Genomic DNA, 19702 nt, shown 5'->3' on the forward strand with positions numbered 1-19702 from the left:
TCTCCATGATTAGCTGTAGGATACAGTGGATGTGTAACAATCTCCATGACTAGCTGTAGGATACAGTGGATGTGTAACAATCTCCATGACTAACTGTAGGATACAGTGGATGTGTAACAATCTCCATGACTAGCTGTAGGATACAGTGGATGTGTAACAATCTCCATGACTAACTGTAGGATACAGTGGATGTGTAACAATCTCCATGATTAGCTGTAGGATACAGTCAATGTGTAACAATCTCCATGACTAGCTGTAGGATACAGTGGATGTGTAACAATCTCCACAACTAGCTGTAGGATACAGTGGATGTGTAACAATCTCCATGACTAGCTCTAGGCTACAGTGGATGTGTAACAATTTCCATGACTAGCTGTAGGATACAGTCAATGTGTAACAATCTCCATGATTAGCTGTAGGATACAGTGGATGTGTAACAATCTCCATGACTGGCTGTAGGATACAGTGGATGTGTAACAATCTCCATGACTAGCTGTAGGATACAATGGATGTGTAACAATCCCCACGACTAGCTGTAGGATACAGTCAATGTGTTACAATCTCCATGACAAGCTGTAGGATATAGCCAATGTGTAACAATCTCCATGGCAAGCTGTTGGATACAATAAGGTACCAAGGAAATTGTTTCTGTAAAGATACACATGGTATTAACTATTAAGGGATAATTCTATCTTTGTTTACCTTCTTGATGTTTTGCGTGTACTGCTTCATGGCAATCTTCTCCACGGTGCTCTCAAAACCAAAGAAGTGTTTGATGTCCAAGCTGGCATCTTGTTCAAAACAAGTCCACATCGGATTTTCTGTGTGAACCTGAAACAAAGGGGAAGAATGAAACAACTGACGATGAAGTCAGATCTGACCATCCAGGCCTCCAGGCCTTAGCAACAATCAATTGATGACACCCTACACATGACCAACTGACATTCTACAGAATACAATTTAAGAGAGCAACCCTTTTAGCTTAGATCATAAGGAAACAGTCAAACCTGTACAACACTGACTTTTCACAGAACAAAACTAATAAATAAACTATGTTGCCATGGGAAATATAAATATAAGCTTGTCATCACTCGCCCCTTTCCGTAACCCTGGTAACCTGCAAGAAGACTCGTCCCCCTATTATTGAATGTTATATGCAAAAATATGTCAAACCAATCAGACTGCGCATGTGTTTTCAAGTACTTTGGTCAAAGAATCCCTCAGGAATAATTTTTACTTTACATATGTCTAAATATATCCAAGTTAAATATGTTCAAACATGCTGCATAATACCGTAAGTCACGATGTGTTTTAAAGCATCTGGAAAATATAAAGATGGGGAAAATGTACAGAAATCAATACACAACGAATTGACAATTGTTTTTGCTATGACCGTTTGCGCTAAGGTGGAACCCAGTTGAAAAAAATGGCCACGAGAGAGGCACGGGTCGCTATTTGGCTTGTACCAGAATAACACAAGTTGTTCACAAATGTAACTTTCTGTAACCAGTGATTAACATCAGTTTTAAGTGAGTGAGTGAGTTGGGGTTAACGCCGCTTTTAACATTATTCCAGTTATATCAAGGCGTGTGAGCTTAATGTAGGAGGAAAGCCCGAAGTGATGCAGGTCTCAGGCGTTTACCACTTCGGTGAAACCCACGAGCACGGGTATGGTGCTGACAAACCTAGAAACATAATCGGGGTGAACAGGGATTCGAACCCACAATCATAGGTTTCTGGCCTGCCCAAGGGATGCAACTCTGCATAGCGAATCGCAGCGCCTTAGAAGACTCGGCCACCCGTGCCCCCCAGTCTTCCAAACTTTTTTTCTAATCATTGATATTCCTGATATTGGGCACTACAGGTCTAATACAAGAATCCTGAAATTTGTTTGTTAAAGAATGATCATGCAAGAAATGTTTTTCTCATGAATATTGTTTTCAATAACTCTGACCATGCTGACATTTCAAATCATAAGGGCATTCATCAAAAAAGTAGTAATTTCATGCACTACCCACCACCACGAGCAGCCTAACCCATCAGCGCCTTAGCTGCCACAGGGCCACTTCCTACAAGACTATCACATACCTAGATTGTGTTATTAATTGGTCTAGAGGTTGAGCAAGAAAACCACTTAGTGTGAAAATCAATGTAATATCCATTGAAGTGATTGTTATTTATGAACACACACCAGAAAGGACCAGAGCCAAAGTCTATTTCTTCCACTGGTTATTTCAGCTAATGGAAATATCCAATCTGACTTCTTATCCACCTCTACACTCTGTGTTGCTGCCAGAACAGCACGGACTATTGATAGGTTTCTTGAGAAGCGTTGCAGTTTCAAAAAGGATAACATTGTAACACTTATTATTCTGAGAAACTATCATGTCATATTTGATCGAAGCTATATGGGAGACCATGGTGACCCAAAAGCCTTTTCCCATCTATTTCTGTGATCATTGATACTGTAACAGAGATGTTTCTGGAATTAAAATTTAAATTAAAAAAACACACTCTGTAACAAGCCTCTTTGAAACACCAGGGCCCTGTTCCACAAAGCGATCGTAGCACTAAGATGATCGTAACTTCAATACTTTAACAGACTTACGACAGTCGTAGCGCTACGGTTGTTTTGTGGAACGGGCCTTGTAGTGTTTCAGCATCCTTAGATTACATACAGATATGCTCTCTGGCTAGAATGTATACTACTCAAAACAAGTTAAAGAACACCCACAATTGGAAGGCTGTGTTGCAATACCCACAAGCCACGACAGATTAGCAACAGTGGGGTGCCCTGTAATGACTTTTGAGCAGAATATTCAAAGTAACAGTATATGATCAACATAATCCCAAAGTGCAGAGCATTTCAAGCCGATCGAATAGCTACATCGCACAAGTGAGTGGACACACAAACTACTCCAGCTTATTGACGTAAGCTCTTTGCAATTAGTGTGGTCAAGGATCAGTCAGTAGACCACAGAGGGGTCACCTCCAGCATGGCTGACCAGAAGCAATCACAGTGCATATTGATTACTGTAATGGTGTTTCAGGGAGGAGGGACATGCCTGTACATTGTGAAGACAAGGGAGCTGGCTGGAATTTCCATCATGGCTAGTACGCTTGTCGTAAAAGGCGACTAACGGGATCGGGTGGTCAGGCTCGCCGACTTGGTTGATGCATGTCATCGATCCCAATTGCGTGGATCGATCCTCATGATATCACTAACTGGATTGTCTGGTCCAGACTAGAGATTATTTACAGACCGCCGTCATATAGCTGGAATATTGTTGAGTGCGGCGTTAAACAATAAACCAACCAACCATCATGGCTGGTCAAGCATGGGCAGCACCATTAAGTCATTACACAGAAAGTACATGCTGGATTTATCATGAGCAAAAATCTGTCAGATTTTAATATAATGATAGGGTGAGATGGCATACAAAATCAACTTCCTAGAAAACTCCTAGATTTTATCAGGAATAGATTTTCAAGTCGTTACGTCGATTTTATTTGTGCTGAAGGATATATGAGTGGCTTTGGATGGCCTACTTCTTGGAATTATTACCAGGTGAAGTGTCTACAGAGATCGGTAAGTGTAAACATGGAAAAGGTCATGTAACACTTGGCCTACTGCCAAACAAGACCCATGAAGATCCAGGGTAGAATAGGTCTTCAGCAACCCATGCTTGCCGTAAAAGGTGACTGACTATGCTTGTTGTAAGAGGTGACTAACAGGATTGAGTGGTCAGGCTCGCTGACTTGGATGATGCATGTTATCATATCCCAATTGATTATTTACAGACCGATGTCATATAGCTGGAATATTGCTGAGTGAGGCTTTAAACAACAAACTAAACAAACAAAAACCAAACAAGAGTCTATCAGACCCAATCTGTCTTTTTGCAAAAATGTCTTCTTGGCCAAACTTGATGACCATTGGTCACATTATCCCATTCATTAAAAAAATATACATCAGTAAAACAGTTCCTGAAACAGAAAATGGCTCAAGGACAGTGAACTGTGTTCATTGTATAGTGCCCATGATGACTCGCATGACTCCTGCTTGGACTCCCAATGAACCAAGTCTAATTCCACTCAAGGAAAACCATCAAAGAGTGTATTTTAATCATATAATGGTAATGTCTCAGCTATATATACTGATGAAAGAGCATTCAGGTGGGTTTCAAAACTGATTGACTCAACTTCAAGTGCTAGCAACAATTCATCCATCAAAATAACAACAGATCAGGTGTATGTACGGACACCTTATCATCTAGGATGTCAACAACGTGCAAGCTCACAGGGCAAGCTGCTATCAATGTTTACACCGACTACCTTTGCTAACCTTTGCACTAGTGTATGTGTGACTGTGCCCTACTAACACCCACAATGACATCAATATGTGGCAGCTGGCCTCGGGCCAATGTACTAGCGTCCTTGTGACAATACTGTTGTGCTAATGCTGCTAATTACTGCATTTGGGCAGCTCACCATTGCTCACAGTTGGGTTGCATCTAACAGTACATTTAAGGTGTGCCCTTACACAAGTGGTAATGAGAGTAGAATAGTTTATCACCACAGACAGACTTGCATAATACATTGTTTGTTGTTAGCATGGTATGTAATTTCATGTCCAAACTGAAGACTCGCAGGCTGAAGGACATCAAGAACGGGGTTTATCCACACGTTCCCAATGAAGGAATCTGAATTCACTCATGCTTATTACATATGTTTGTTTGTTTGTTGTTTACATATATGCTACAGCTTGATAATCATCTGAAGACTTTCATAGCAGATGTTCACAGCTAGAAACAGACAGCTTCTGCTCCCTCGATTGCTTTAAGCATGTCAACTGTAATATTCCCCTGATTAACAATGCTTGCCAACATGTCAAGGATCACCTACAACTGTACAAGTGATGAAGTGTCTGCATGTGCAGGACAAGTGATGCAGAATTTTACTCTCTCTCATCACATCCACCATACAAACACAGCTTTCCAACTGCTGATGCATCAGCAGACATCGACAACAGATTCATTTGTTTTGACATTTCTGACAGTGGTATTCTGTTTGTTTGTTTGTTGTTTAAAGCCACACTCAGCAATATTATAGCAATATGACGGTGGTCTGTAAATAATCGATTCTGCAGAGGAAAACTTGTTGGGGAAAGAATCAGTAAATCAATAGAAACCAACCTTACAACACAAGCAGATCAAATAATGTGCATGATTAAGAGAATCTGACAATGTGTGATAACGTTTTAATAAAAATATAATTAATTTTATCCATTTAAAAGATTTTCTAAGTACAAACCTTTACAAAGCCCTCAACGCATTCTGGCTGGTTAAGATCGCGACAATGAATTTGAAGGATTCACCAGTGATGACTTACACCACTGTTAAACATGTATGAGCGTACAATTCTATGCACATATATTTATGTATATAATACTATATATGTATTTGCTAGATTCACCTAGATTCACGCTAGATGAGCACGTCTGTACGTAATTACGCACGGACGGGACTCAACCCAAAAAAGTACTAGATTCTGTACTTTACTAAGAAAGTGTTATCCCAAATATAACATTAGTTACATTTGACCACTTTCTAAATCGCATTGTGTATTCATAGCTTTCGACCATGGGAGCCGTGCCAATTTACACTTGTCAGGGGGGTACTCAAAGTACGTGATCTAGACTACCAGTTGGCGGACTTTCATTTTTGTGGAGGGCTTGGTGGCTGACTGGGTTAGATCGCTGACTTTGTGTGCTGGCGATCAGGTGCCTCACCCTGGCAGGTGTGGGTTCGAATCCCGGACGGGACTCAACCCAAAAAAATACTAGATTCTGTACTTTACTAAGAAAGTGTTATCCCAAATATAACATTAGTTACATTTGACCACTTTCTAAATGGCATTGTGTATTCATAGCTTTCGACCATGGGAGCCGTGCCAACTTACACTTGTCAGGGGGGTACTCAAAGTACGTGATCTAGACTACCAGTTGTCGGACTTTCATTTTTGTGGAAGGCTCGGTGGCTGAGTGGGTTAGATCGCTGACTTTGTGTGCTGGCGATCAGGTGCCTCACCCTGGCAGGTGTGGGTTCGAATCCCGGACGGGACTCAACCCAAAAAAGTACTAGAATCTGTACTTTACTAAGAAAGTGTTATCCCAAATATAAAATATAACATTAGTTACATATATTAATGTATATATGTATTCATATATTTGTTATTTGTGCATCAAACAAATCACCAAAAATACAATGATTTGAATCTAAACATTTCACTTGTGTTTTTTTTTGGTGGTACATTTTCTCAGGGGTTCCTTATTCTATATACACTGATTCACAAAATGGTGTCGTTGTTGATGGCAACATAACGATTATTATGAAGCTAAAAAAAAACAACAGCTTCCCACATTAGTGGAGGTATAAATGGTTTGTTTAATACTTATATGAAATAATAATGACTTTTTCAATATAATTACAACGTTTTTCATCGTATATTATTGAACATCTGCAAGTACCAATAGTCTTGCTGTCCAACTTCGCGGTGTGTCGTAGCCTTTCACTTCCTGGTCAGGCTTATGTACGGGGCATATCATGTTCTTACATATTTCAAGGGTCAAGTTAATACCCCAGCTTATCTATCAGATTGGCTGATCTACAGTCATATATGGTATTAATCAAGAACGATGAGTACAGACTTGAGCATGTTGAATGATGCATGAAAATATATAGACAGTCTCGTAAGGACATCACACTGGACAAATTCAGTGTTTTTCCCCTGCTCTCCTAGTTTTGCTAGACAACATAACACAGTTGTAAAACAACAATGGGGAAGTCGTTCTAAATTGAATCATCAAAACAGATAACAAATGAACCGCAAATTGTAACCAAACAGTCCCTGCGGTATTCTGCAATTCGTGGTCGCGGAATATTTTGCAGAAATGCCCACTCTGTGGAGAACTGTACTCATCTTGCAGAAAATTACATCTTGTGCAGAACTCATGCAGAATTTTGCATTAATCCAGTGTTAGAAACTGCCACTAGTCCTGTAGTCCTTGCCAAACTGCCCAATAGTTAAAGTATCATGAGGACAAGTAGAAATTTGACATTTTTATGGGTTTTGCTATATGTTATCATTATAAGGACCAGTGGACTAAAACTGTTAGTTTCTAACACTGATTAATCTGCCACAGAATTCATCAAATACAATGCAGACTTTAAACATGTGAACGTGTACATGATGTACACAGATATTTATTTGTGTTATAATGAAGTTGACTTTTGTATGAGTGCTTACCATAAACGCATATCTGTATGTTTACACTAGTTATCTCCAGATTCACTTCAATAAGCTATTCTAATTTCTAGCCGTGGATACGTTTATCATAAAAATGCCTGCCACAAGTCAAACAGGTGCATAACTACAAAATTCACCAAAACTAAGCTTTTTGTTTGCAGAATTATCAAACTTTGGATGCAAGATTTACAAAGATTGACCACATAATTTAGATTTTTTGGCAGAGACTGACCAACCATGTGAAAGTAGTCGCTGGCATTAGTTGGTTGGTTCGTTGTTTTACGCCACACTCAGCAATATTCCAGCTATATGACGTCTGTAAATAATCAAGTCTGGACCAGACAATCCAGTGATTAATATCATGAGCATCGATCCATGCAATTGGGATCGATGACATGCATCAACCAAGTCACCGAGCATGACCACCCGATCCTGTTAGTCGCCTCTTATGACAAGCATAGTCGCCATTTATGGCAAGCATGGGTTGCTGAAGACCTATCTTCACAGGTCCGCTGGCATTAATAACAGCTGGAGCAAGATGAAAGAATGTGGGCAGCCCACTTAACTTGCAGCCTTGTCAGCCAAAAGACACATTCATAGGGCCAAGCCAACACACCACTCAACATACAGTCCCCCTCAGAGATTAAAATCCATTTGTTCCCTTTCAGACCAAGGACTGTCAGACCCATGGTTTATTGACTTCAGTGTCTGGAGAAGCCGAAGTTGTTTCAGAAATAAGACTCAAATCAAACTTACCTTGCAGTTATTACATAGTTGTAGTAGAATATTTTATACAAATGATAGAATCATTTTAAGTACTTTAAGAAAAATTGAAGCAATTTCTTTTCTCTTTCTACATGCCCCTTAAAATACAGTATGACAAATATACATGATCAGGCCTCAAAGTTGCGACTAAAACGATCGCCAGTGCAACCTAGGTTCCAGTTTGTCTAATGTCTAAAAATCAGAGGTAGCCAAATGACTACCTCGAAAAATACATTTTATTGCTACACATATTATGCATATGTAGACACAAAAATAAACATGTCTGCTACTAACTGTACTCACAAATAATTCCTCCTAAAGTCAACAATGAACCAAAATACATAAATATTAATGTAATTAGTATTATAATTTAGTTGATAGTTTATTGGATAAGCAAGGATATACCTATATAATCTAGCAACATAAACTGCATCATTGTTCAAGTCACAAATAACAAAACTCAAGTACAGTTTCCATTAATATACAATTCCAAGATTAGCTCTATGACTTGTACAGATAATCATGATAATAGTTATTTGATAAAAGATAATTTCAAATGCTTTTGGCTACCTACAATATTGGCTTGACTTCTTGATTTTACCACTGGCTACCTGGAAAAAAATACTTGTAGCCATATAGCTACCTGGTAAAAATTTAAACTTTGAGGCCTGATGATACACTGAAACATTGATGGATTTGGTTAGGTTCAGAAAACATATGAACATTTTTCAATGAATCTGGCTAAACCAAGCGATAGAATCCAGGTCCATGATGTAATGGAGACTGCAGTGTCAACATGGTCAAAACATGGCATCATTATAAGTTTCCAAGTTACATGTTGCCGTCATGGAAGTGGAATATTGCTGAGTTTGGCGTTTAGACAAGAAACATATCATCTTATGACCTACACTTGATGGCTTGATGGCTTCTAATTACATTTGATCAAAGTGATTGGATGCCTTTTCTACTCCAGTTGGTGATGTTCCATCTTTATCATGTTTATGAGAGTGTGAGCCAAGCCATAGAGTGGGTTCACAGCACAGGTAATGATCCACACAGAGGGTATAATGACAGACGACATGGAGTGAGTGAGTGAGTGAGTGAGTGAGTTTGGTTTTACACTGTTTTAGCAATATTCAAGCAATATAATGACAGGGACACCAGTGTACACATTGGACCTATGTGGGGAATCGAACCCGGTTCTTCGGCGTGACGAGTGAATGCTTTAAGCACTAGGCTACCCCACCGCCCCGACAGACGTCAGTGAGCACACATCATCCCTAACATGCCTACAGTAGAACTACTACAATTATATCTAGTTCTTACATTTCTTAGGCTTCTGCAACCTGTTTTATTCATTTAAAACTAGTAAACCAATAAATGTAACAGTCAGAGATATGGAATTTCTCCATGTTCACAACCCACAGCTTAATCCTTCCATCAATTTCATATTTCAGTTTTTAACACAGGCCTGTTTACCCCGCTTACTTAAAACACAGACAACACACACTTTCAGCAATATTCCAGCAACATCATGGCAGGGGAAACCAGAAATATTTTTCACACATAATAGCCACCTGGGCAATCAAACCTGGGCCTTCGGTGTGACAGGCGAACACTTCAACAACTAACCTATCCCACCACCCCTGACAACATGCCACTATGGCAAACATTGTTATCCCAGACAGCACAAGGAGAAGTGTCTGAAGCGATCTCAGGGACTTATCTTGCATTAGAAATTAAGTGCCCCTGGAACAGGTGGAAGGCAAAATTAGAAAATATCATGACATTTTTCATAATGCGATTTCATAAAGATTCTTATCATACTTATTGTCATGAAATCTGAAGAATTGGGAAAACTGTAATTCAATTCGGAATTTTTACAGTTATTTGCTGCAGACTTGGAGCCGAATATCTGCCTCTGAGCTGGTTAGAATAAAGCCCTGGATCTATTACTACAATTGTCCAACATGGGTTTGGTTTAATGCCGTTTTGAACAGCTCAACATGAACACAGATCAATATATGTATTGAACTCTAAACCATAGACATGATAGAGGCAATGCAAAAGCATGGCAATGCAAGAATATCATCAAAATGGAGTAACATGAAATAACAAGTATTACCAGTTACAGAGGCAAATAAAAGCTTGCTCAACATAGTCGTCAGACAAGACTTAAACTTTCCTGTCAGTTTACAATAAGGGAAATTGATGCCTTAGTGTCACCCATCCTGGTGTAACATTATATGGTAATGTTGCAATGCACAATTCTTCCACATGTTCCATATTTTATATAAAACTGGTTTCGTACCGAAAGAAAACCAGAGCACAATCTTCTCTCCTTGAGCATGTTTAGTAGCAAACCTATCATAACTATACTAACACTCCAGATGTATCATGCATTTGTTGAACAACTTATGAGAAACAAGGTATTACTGAAAAGCTGTGCCAAGCGGATTAGTCTTGTGACATTAATTCACGAGGAAAATGTTATCCATACTTCTGAGAAGGCGTATCTATACCATTATACAGTACCAAGTTTTGTCAGTGTATTTGTCAATCTTATACACTTTTCTTTTCAATGTTTGAACATGTTAAATGTACAAGGAAAACAATTTGCACGAGTTCAAAAGTTAAAAGCAAACAGGAAAATATGAAAAGCAAGTAAGAAGCAAAAAACTGAAGTTTACTTTACCTCATCATTTACCAGATTTAAGCATTATACTTTTCTATGTAGTTGTCATTGAATTAATTTCATGAAAGTGAGATATTTTGCTCTGACACAATACCTCCCTACATTAGAGGACACCCCCATAGAACATGTAGAAGGTCCTATTAGGCCATCCTTCAGTGAACTCTGACGGCCTAAACTAAATAAAGGATGTGTGTGTTCTGAAGCCAATCAGCTGCCTGCTTTCAAAAACGATTCATATTTTTTTTAATCACTTAGATTCAAAGATATCAAATGCACAACAGAAAACCCACTCAGAACACAAATATTCCTTTGACGGAACTCGCTTTTGGGTGTACATGGTGTAGATGCCCTGGCCCTCAGAAACAACAGGACATACCGGTATGTAAACCCACAACAAAATATATAATACTGCCACTATACTTTCTACATTCCTAACTTTGACACAATAAGAACTTAAAATGTACATAGTCAAAGCTGAGATTTATGTATGATGATAATTCCTAGTGTACCAGGAAATGTTTGCTTGTTATCATGGACAAGGAAACAGAAAGATGACTCATGTTCGGTATTAAATTTTGTTTCCCAAATGTTAGGGTTATAACTTATTAAAATCCGGTAGCATAATGAGCTATCGTCTTTGATTATGTTGATAATATCTATACCATGTATACGCAAATCTCATATTCCACGCACTCTTTGTGTGTTCCCCCAGGTCACTGCACTATTTTCTTAATAACTCACCAAAATTGTCATGCAAAAACATGGGTTTACAGCGTTCCCGTTTACCGGTAATTACCAGTTTTTTAGGGGTAAACTTAGGCTTAGACCGGTAATTCATGTGACTGCCAGTCCCTGTGGACCGGCAAATAAAGTACCTTATATAAATCTTTGTTTTTGAACAAAACATTGGTGATATTCATATAAGTACATTTTTCAAACAAAGTCAGCTTGTCTGTTACCATCAGGATTTTCCCTGGTCTTTTTCTAGGTTAAATATCCATTTGTTGCGACTTTGTTGAAAGCATTAAAACTATATAATTTTCATACATTTTTTTATTTGTTGAAAGTTGGGACTGGCAAAAGTTAGGGGGGACTGGTAATATTTAGAGTTGCCTGTCCACAAGGACTGGCAGTTTCAAAAGCCAGCAGGAACACTGGTTTAGTCATGTTAGTTTCGTGGGCAGGTGTAGAATGGTCCAACAGGGAGGTGAACATGAGTAAACATGTCACACAGAGACAACATTAACAGATACAAAAGATCTGACGGTGCAACCAGTACTTGTAATCCCAGGATTTACCTAGACTTGCTCTGAAGCAATTTGAACTTGATATTTTCCAAATCATGTTAATGCTACTATGGTTATGACTAATGTTATGACTTTGAATAGTTAACGCCGTCTTCAGCAATATTCCACTATATGACAGTGGTCTGTAAATAATTGAGTCAGGGCCAGACAATCCAGTGATTGACATCATGAGAATTGATCCACACAATTGGGATATGATGCGTGCATCAACCAACTCAGCGAGCCTGACCACCCAAACCTGTTAGTCGCCTCTTACGACAAGCATAGTCACCTTTTACAGCAAGCATGGGTGGCTGCAGACCTATTCTACCCCGGATCTTCATGGGTGTACTAATGTTGTTATGACAGTATAGGTCAACAATGGTCAACCCTACTTCACTGTTAACAGTATCAATAGATGAAGAGGCCTTTAATGTTATACATTACTGTAGTGAACATTTAATGCAATAACGTTTAAGGAAAATAGCTTACTCTACCCCCATGTGATAAAGTTTGTGAGTATTACATGATACTCAAGTATGTATGCTATGTGAATGAGCATAGTATTTGACATGACGGACTTAACCTTGAACATTTTACTATCTGTGTTTGTTTGTTGTTTAATGCCGCAATCAGCAATATTCTAGCTTTTAGATGGTGGTCCGTAAATAATTGAGTCTGGACCAGACAATTCATTGACTGACATGAGCATTGATCTTGGCAACTGGGATAATGTTCAAACACATTTACTCACAGAGTAATGGCAGTTCTCATTGATGATTATCCTCGATGAAAAACTCTCGTTGTTAGCTTCTATTGTAAGAGTTCTGTTTCTACGATTGAGGGTATTCTTCTGGATGAAAATCACATGGTCAACGCCAACAATCTGGAAACATAAAACACATCACAAAGCTATTTTCTCCATAACCCTTAATATTACACAGGATCCAAGGCTTCTTCATGTAGAATGCTGTAGACTGAGTGAATGAGTATGGTTTTACGCCACTTTTAGCAAATATCACGGCAGGGGACACCAGAAATAGGCTTCACACATTGTACCCATGTCGGGTTTGAAACCCTGTCTTCGGCGTGACGAACGAAAGCTTTAACCACTAGGCTACCCAACAGCCCCGCTGCAGTCTTAGAAAGGGAAATACAGTCTCTAAACATGTTAAAGCAGCTGTTAACATATCAACCATTATTGTGATTATCTGGGTTACAAATGGTGTATCAATGGATCAATAACTTGATCTACTGAACTTGCTGAAAATTATTATTATTATTATACGTTGATATATTGCAGGTATCAAGGTATTAGTATCTGCTCAAATGCACTTTTATTTGCTCCCCGACCAGTGGACATGGTGGACCCATTTGCATTCCAGTTATTCTTAATTCCCTGGGGAGTATACAACCCAAGCTGCCTAAGGGCGCTAGAAGGTTTCTACATCCATCTCACAAATCACTGATTATCTGGTACCCATTCCCTGCTGGGTGAACAGAGGCACATTTGAAATAAGTAACTTGCCCAGGGTGACACCACAAGATTTGACACTTTGAGCAGTGTTGTGGTTATGTATGTATTCGTGTTTCCACCATCTACTATCAGACGAGTGGGTTCTTTTGAGTGCACAGGGTGAATGTACTGTACACTAGGGAAGATAACAACCAAATAGTTTTTTTAGTACAGTAATTAGTATTCTTACTCTAATCATGTTTATAGATAAACAAACATACCTTTTTCAGAAGGTAAGGTGCTTCAACATTGAGTCGACATCTTCTCTCCACCACATGCTCTGCCCCATCTTCACTCCGGAACTCATTCATGATATCACTACCAAGAAATACTGGAATCATCTTGCAGGTCGGGAAACGCTTCTCATATGCCTAAAAGAACAATGCAAACTAATGTTCATGCATTCAAGCTAATCATGCCCATTTTATTATGGTTATTCTACTGAAAAAGTGATGACTAGACAAGCTACAGTTTGACATGAAAGACAATTCACAGTTACACAGGTTTTTTTAAATGATATGTTACGTTATGAATTTTGGATGCTCAAGAAACATCTTGAGTTTTCTCTCTAATCAACTGTAAAACATCTCATTCACTTTTAAAAGACAGCTTTCTCTTAAAACAAGCAATCTTCTGGGTATTTAAAATGTCTCTGTGGTGTTACACCCTCATTATAGCGTGAGTAATTGCAATAAACATGGCTGTCCGAAAATGTATGACATCCAAAAACCTCAGATCCGACAGTATATGTCAATATCAATACAACACAACTAGGGCTGGGACGAGTAACTCGGGTACTCGGGTCGGGTGGTTCCTGAGTAGGACCCAGATACCCACAGGACTACCCGGATCCGTGGTTAGTCACGTGATATATTATTTAATGGCAAAAATTGTTTGCATTTCTTTCTGACTTTATAAATTTGAATAGAAACTTCAGTGTTTGCATGACCAGATCGTATCTAAAGACATTTTGCCAGGGCTACGGTCAAACTATTCGGACATTTGTACCTATTTCTTGAGACCTATAGCGGGTACCCGGATAGGGTCGGGTAATAGTTGGGGGAGTACCCGGGTAGTAAATTTGGACTCATCCCAGCCCTACACACAACCAAATGTCAACTGAATTGCTTCCAGCTTAAATGTCACTTCTTTGGTAATGTAGACCTTTGGTTGGTATTTGTAAAAACCAAAAAGATTAGATATGAGATCACATTTTCTATTTGTGGGCTAAAGTTTTTTTTGTAGGAAAATAAAAAGAAGATTCTGGTTGTCAACTTGTCATACTATATATCCAGGTTAGACACATGAATCATGATAAAATGGTGAATTGAGTCAAAACAATGTAAAAATACAAAAATACTGAAAACATTTTTAAATTGTAGGGGGATGATGTGACCTCTACACATAGAATAATCTGTCAAGTTCGTAATGTTAGTTTCAGGTGACAGTTGTGATAATACATAAAGTTGTGAAACTTACCGCCATGACAAGTTCGAATGGGTATTTATATACCCTCACGGGGGAATTATATTTCTGCACCATCCTTAATCTGTTAAAAATAATTTCACATTCAAAGAATATACACAATGCTATAAAATGATATCTCCTTCGTACATCTCCGGTACTCTCAGCCCCTCCATTGTGCCACAGCAACCTCACTTATTGATATTAGTGCAGCATCCGCCATGACATATATAGTTCGAAGTTTAACTTCCGCATAATATTTGTTTGAGTTTTGCATTACCCTAATACATCACCAGCTGCTACATCTATAGTTTAGTCTATGCAAAATATATTGTGTGTCGCTATTATATTAACATGACCTCTTTCATGTTTATTTCAAAGTGACTCTTTAATATTCTTACGCGACAAGGGCACTGTACTCTAATAGGGTATTGGAAACCAGTTAAATCTATTTGAAGCGCAAATAAAATCAGTAACGTCACCTTAACATTTATGATGTTTTAACAGAATGAACATTTACTTTCTTACTGTGCTACAACAAACGATAAATGTATATGACTGAATTAACGTGACATTTTGTACATTGATAATTCATTAAGCGCCTCTGTCAAACACCACTGATTAAGAAAATACATTGCTAAAGTAAAAAGAAAGATGAAAGATATTTTTTATAATGTATATCAAATGTTGATTTGTCCCTTATAGTAGGCCAATGGATTGATGATACTATTAAGGTAGCTCGCTCTCCCCGTCTCTTCATCTCTCCCCATCCCCTCTCCGCCCCCTCTATGCTTTTAAGAACAAGGCGAAGAATTGACACTTCAGTGCATACATACAATGAAACAAAGTTATCTCCCCTGTCCTTAGTCTTAGGAAGAATGTTACTTAAAATATGTTCCTTTGGCGACGGATTCGTTCTTGAAATTTTGATTTTGTATCTAAACATATTTTTTAAAAATCCTCGAAAATACAACCCGTAAATATTGCACATCATAATAATGGATACTAACATGCGGTTAGTGTTATATTTGAAATTAAAAAGAATAAAATAAGAAAATATTGTCTATTTGTGAAATTACAGTGTGAGTATTGACATAGCAAACGAACTGACATATACCTCGGACAGAGAAGGAACCCTGTATTACTAATAAATAATGTTTTATATACTGGTATGTTGCATTTCTCACATATGCGATGCAATTAAGTAATCATAAATTGGTAATTAGTTGTGCCCGGGCACTTAAGTGATATTACCAGCAATTAAGAGCAAAATAGAAAATGATGACATTCACGTGCTTACTGTGTCGTCAATACCGATGCTCCCATTTGTTACACCACGGCCACGGTAGGGAGTAGACACGGATGACATTAGACATCATTTATTTCGGCGGAACAACGCCGCTGGGAGCTGGGTTAGAATAGGTCACCAGACCCAATGATGCTGTTCACGTAAGAGGGAACTAATTGAATGGATGGTCAAGTCACGGGACTGGTTGCGGGTCGTCGTGACCCGCTGCTACGCATCGTTGTCCAGACACTGGTTTGTCTGTTCCAGATTCGTTATGTCACGCATCGTTGTCCAGACACTGGTTTGCCTGGTTCAGATTCGTTATGTTACGCATCGTTGTCCAGACACTTGTTTGTCTGTTCCAGATTCGTTATGTCACGCATCGTTGTCCAGACACTGGTTTGCCTGTTCCAGATTCGTTATGTCACGCATCGTTGTCCAGACACTGGTTTGCCTGGTTCAGATTCGTTATGTCACGCATCGTTGTCCAGACACTTGTTTGTCTGTTCCAGATTCGTTATGTCACGCATCGTTGTCCAGACACTGGTTTGTCTGGTCCAGATTCGTTATGTCACGCATCGTTGTCCAGACACTAGTTTGTCTGGTCCAGATTCGTTATGTCACGCATCGTTGTCCAGACACTAGTTTGTCTGGTCCAGATTCGTTATGTCACGCATCGTTGTCCAGACACTGGTTTGTCTGGTCCAGATTCGTTATGTCACGCATCGTTGTCCAGACACTGGTTTGTCTGGGCCAGATTCGTTATGTCACGCATCGTTGTCCAGACACTTGTTTGTCTGGTCCAGATTCGTTATGTCACGCATCGTTGTCCAGACACTGGTTTGTCTGGTCCAGATTCGTTATGTCACGCATCGTTGTCCAGACACTAGTTTGTCTGGGCCAGATTCGTTATGTCACGCATCGTTGTCCAGACACTTGTTTGTCTGTTCCAGATTCGTTATGTCACGCATCGTTGTCCATTCACTGGTTTGCCTGGTCCAGATTCGATAATACAGGCCGTCGTGAAGAAGCTGGATTGTTTCGGTGTTAAACAATAATCACTCACTTACAGTCCAGTCGTACACACATACGTAGACAATGTATATCAACATATAAACTTGTTGTTACGTATATATGGTGCGTGCTTATTGCTTATAACGCAGTCAGGAGTGATTTCAAACGGTTTTGCGAAGGTGAATAACCAAATTTGGATGGAGCTTTCACGATCGTTAGATCAGAAGCTGACAAAATGTTTGGGTAACATCATATCATGAATTCAATCTTGTCTCACTCAATTATATGGTGTTTCTTCTCGTTTTCACACGCAATCGCATTCGTTTCCTCATATATACTCTACAGAAAAGGAAAATACAAAAGTGTTTTTTTTATGTATATTTTATATATCATATAAATAATCAACAGATGGTAATCGATCGTTCAAAATTGGCACACAGAATTGTCATTGACCCAGGTTCCATGTGGCACACATGGAACAGTAAATGTTCAAAAGGAAGGTCATCTGTTATTAATATCTTGTATGACCACTGGTCATACAAGATATTAAGAACAGATGACCTTCATTGAAGCGCGCGATTGAAGCGCGCAGTAACGACAGAACACTGTACATAACAACTTGTAACGTGTGTGAAAAGTCGTACTAAAATACGCTATTTGAAGGGGCGTGGCCTAATTACAAATGTCCGATTGGGATTTTAAATTTTCCGGACCCCTGATTGCCACCATTAGAGCCCAAAACTAACTGGCATCGTCATCCCATGGAAGCAATCAGATCCCGAACTGTTCCTGGGAAATGTTCACCCACTCTGCCTGCAGCGCTTGTGCCAACTGTAGGATTTTCTGTCATTGTTGCTTACGTGCTCGCAGTCGTTGATCCAGTGCATCCCATAATTGTTCGATTGGGTTTAAATCTTGAGACCTGGGTGGCCATGGCAGGACCTGAATGTTGTGATTGCTGACAAAAGATGTAGTCAGTCTTACCGCGTGAGTTGCATAATGGGAAGGACGTGTGGCCGAAGAATCTGATCCGTGATACGCTGTGCCGTTGCATTCCTCAGAACTTGCGGTTATACCAGTGTAAAAGATGGCTGCCCGTTTAATCATCATCATCATCATCATCATCATCATCATCATCACCACCACCACCACCACCACCACCACCACCACCACCACCACCACCACCTGTATGCACCTTCGTGGATAACGTTCCCCGCGACGCCTGTAAACACGACGTCTACCACACGCACGGCGAATCATAAAAACGTGACTCGTCATCAAACCTGTCTCCATCGCACTTGTGGTCATACTCTGTGACCTTGACACCATTGACATCGCAGTCGACGATGCAGGTCCGTCAAATGGCACCTCAAACTTGGCTTCCAGCGCGAATACCTTCAGCGCGTAAACGGTTCTTCACTGTCCGAGATGATATTCTACGTAATCCTGGTATTGCCGTAGTTGTAGAGGTTGCCGTGGTTGTTCTTTCACGTAAGCGACGTAGCCGTAAGAATCTGTCCTGTGATATGGTTGTGATACGTGGTGGACAGGGAAGGTCCCTTGTTGTTCCTTGTGTCTGATAACGGTTCCAAACGCTTGTATTAAAATGGTGCTTGGTGCTACGTGGAAAAACATGGCTACAGCTGAAGATGATGTATTTTCCTGTTTGCAGTCGTCCCATGGCGTTGATGCGTTGGGCTTCCCTCAGTCGTGACATGTCTTCCCTGTTAACTTGCTGTAAGATTGAGATGGCATGCAAATGAAAACCAATTTTCACTTGTTTTATAGCCCAACAAGTGCTGTTTCACGTGCATGTCATGTTGGTTTGTTTCGGCGCTAGGCTCTCACGTGGTTGTGTTTTTGCGATTTCCCATCTTTTCACCCAATGTCTGCAGTACCTTATTCTTTTCACACAAATCAGTTCCAATCCATGCAGAAATGCCCAATTCATATTAGGCATTCATTTTGTATGGATGTCGGCAACACTCCGTCAGATATCTACGATTTTACTGCTTTTGCGTCTCTTTTTTGCAGAGTATAACATAGGCGGTTGTGGGGTAGTCTAGTGGTTAAAACGTTCGCTCATCACAATGCGTGAAGCCCATTTCTGGTGACCCTCGCCGTGATATTTCTGGAATAATGCTAAAAGCGGCGTAAAACCATACCCACTCACACACATGATATCGCATATTGTAATTATCCATATTATCGTTTTGCTCACAATAACAATGTAGGTCACATGTGGCCCAATTGATTGACGGTGCCGCGTTTCGCTGAACAAAGTTACGTCCCTTAGGTCTGCCAGTATCCGAATCTCGCAGGTTCAAATCACAATTAATTAACCATCCATATACCCTTTTGCGCTT

General features: G+C 39.6%; 1 protein-coding gene across 2 annotated transcripts in view; it reads right to left on the reverse strand.

The window, feature by feature from the left end:
* Positions 1-15218, reverse strand: part of LOC139468343 (SEC14-like protein 1) — a 45142-nt gene extending 29924 nt beyond the window's left edge. For both annotated transcript variants that reach the window (XM_071250250.1, XM_071250249.1), the window contains exons 1-4: positions 15050-15218; positions 13792-13941; positions 12809-12940; positions 703-831 (exon numbers count right to left, since the gene is read on the reverse strand). In XM_071250250.1, the coding sequence (XP_071106351.1) occupies positions 703-831; positions 12809-12940; positions 13792-13941; positions 15050-15112 (474 nt within the window). In that variant the 5' untranslated portion in view covers positions 15113-15218. The remainder of the gene's footprint in view (positions 1-702; positions 832-12808; positions 12941-13791; positions 13942-15049) is intronic.
* Positions 15219-19702: the final 4484 nt, after the last annotated feature.

Source organism: Haliotis cracherodii, unplaced genomic scaffold, assembly GCF_022045235.1.
Source record: "Haliotis cracherodii isolate W230 unplaced genomic scaffold, xgHalCrac1.p SCAF_2, whole genome shotgun sequence".
In the NCBI taxonomy this organism is placed as follows: domain Eukaryota; kingdom Metazoa; phylum Mollusca; class Gastropoda; order Lepetellida; family Haliotidae; genus Haliotis; species Haliotis cracherodii.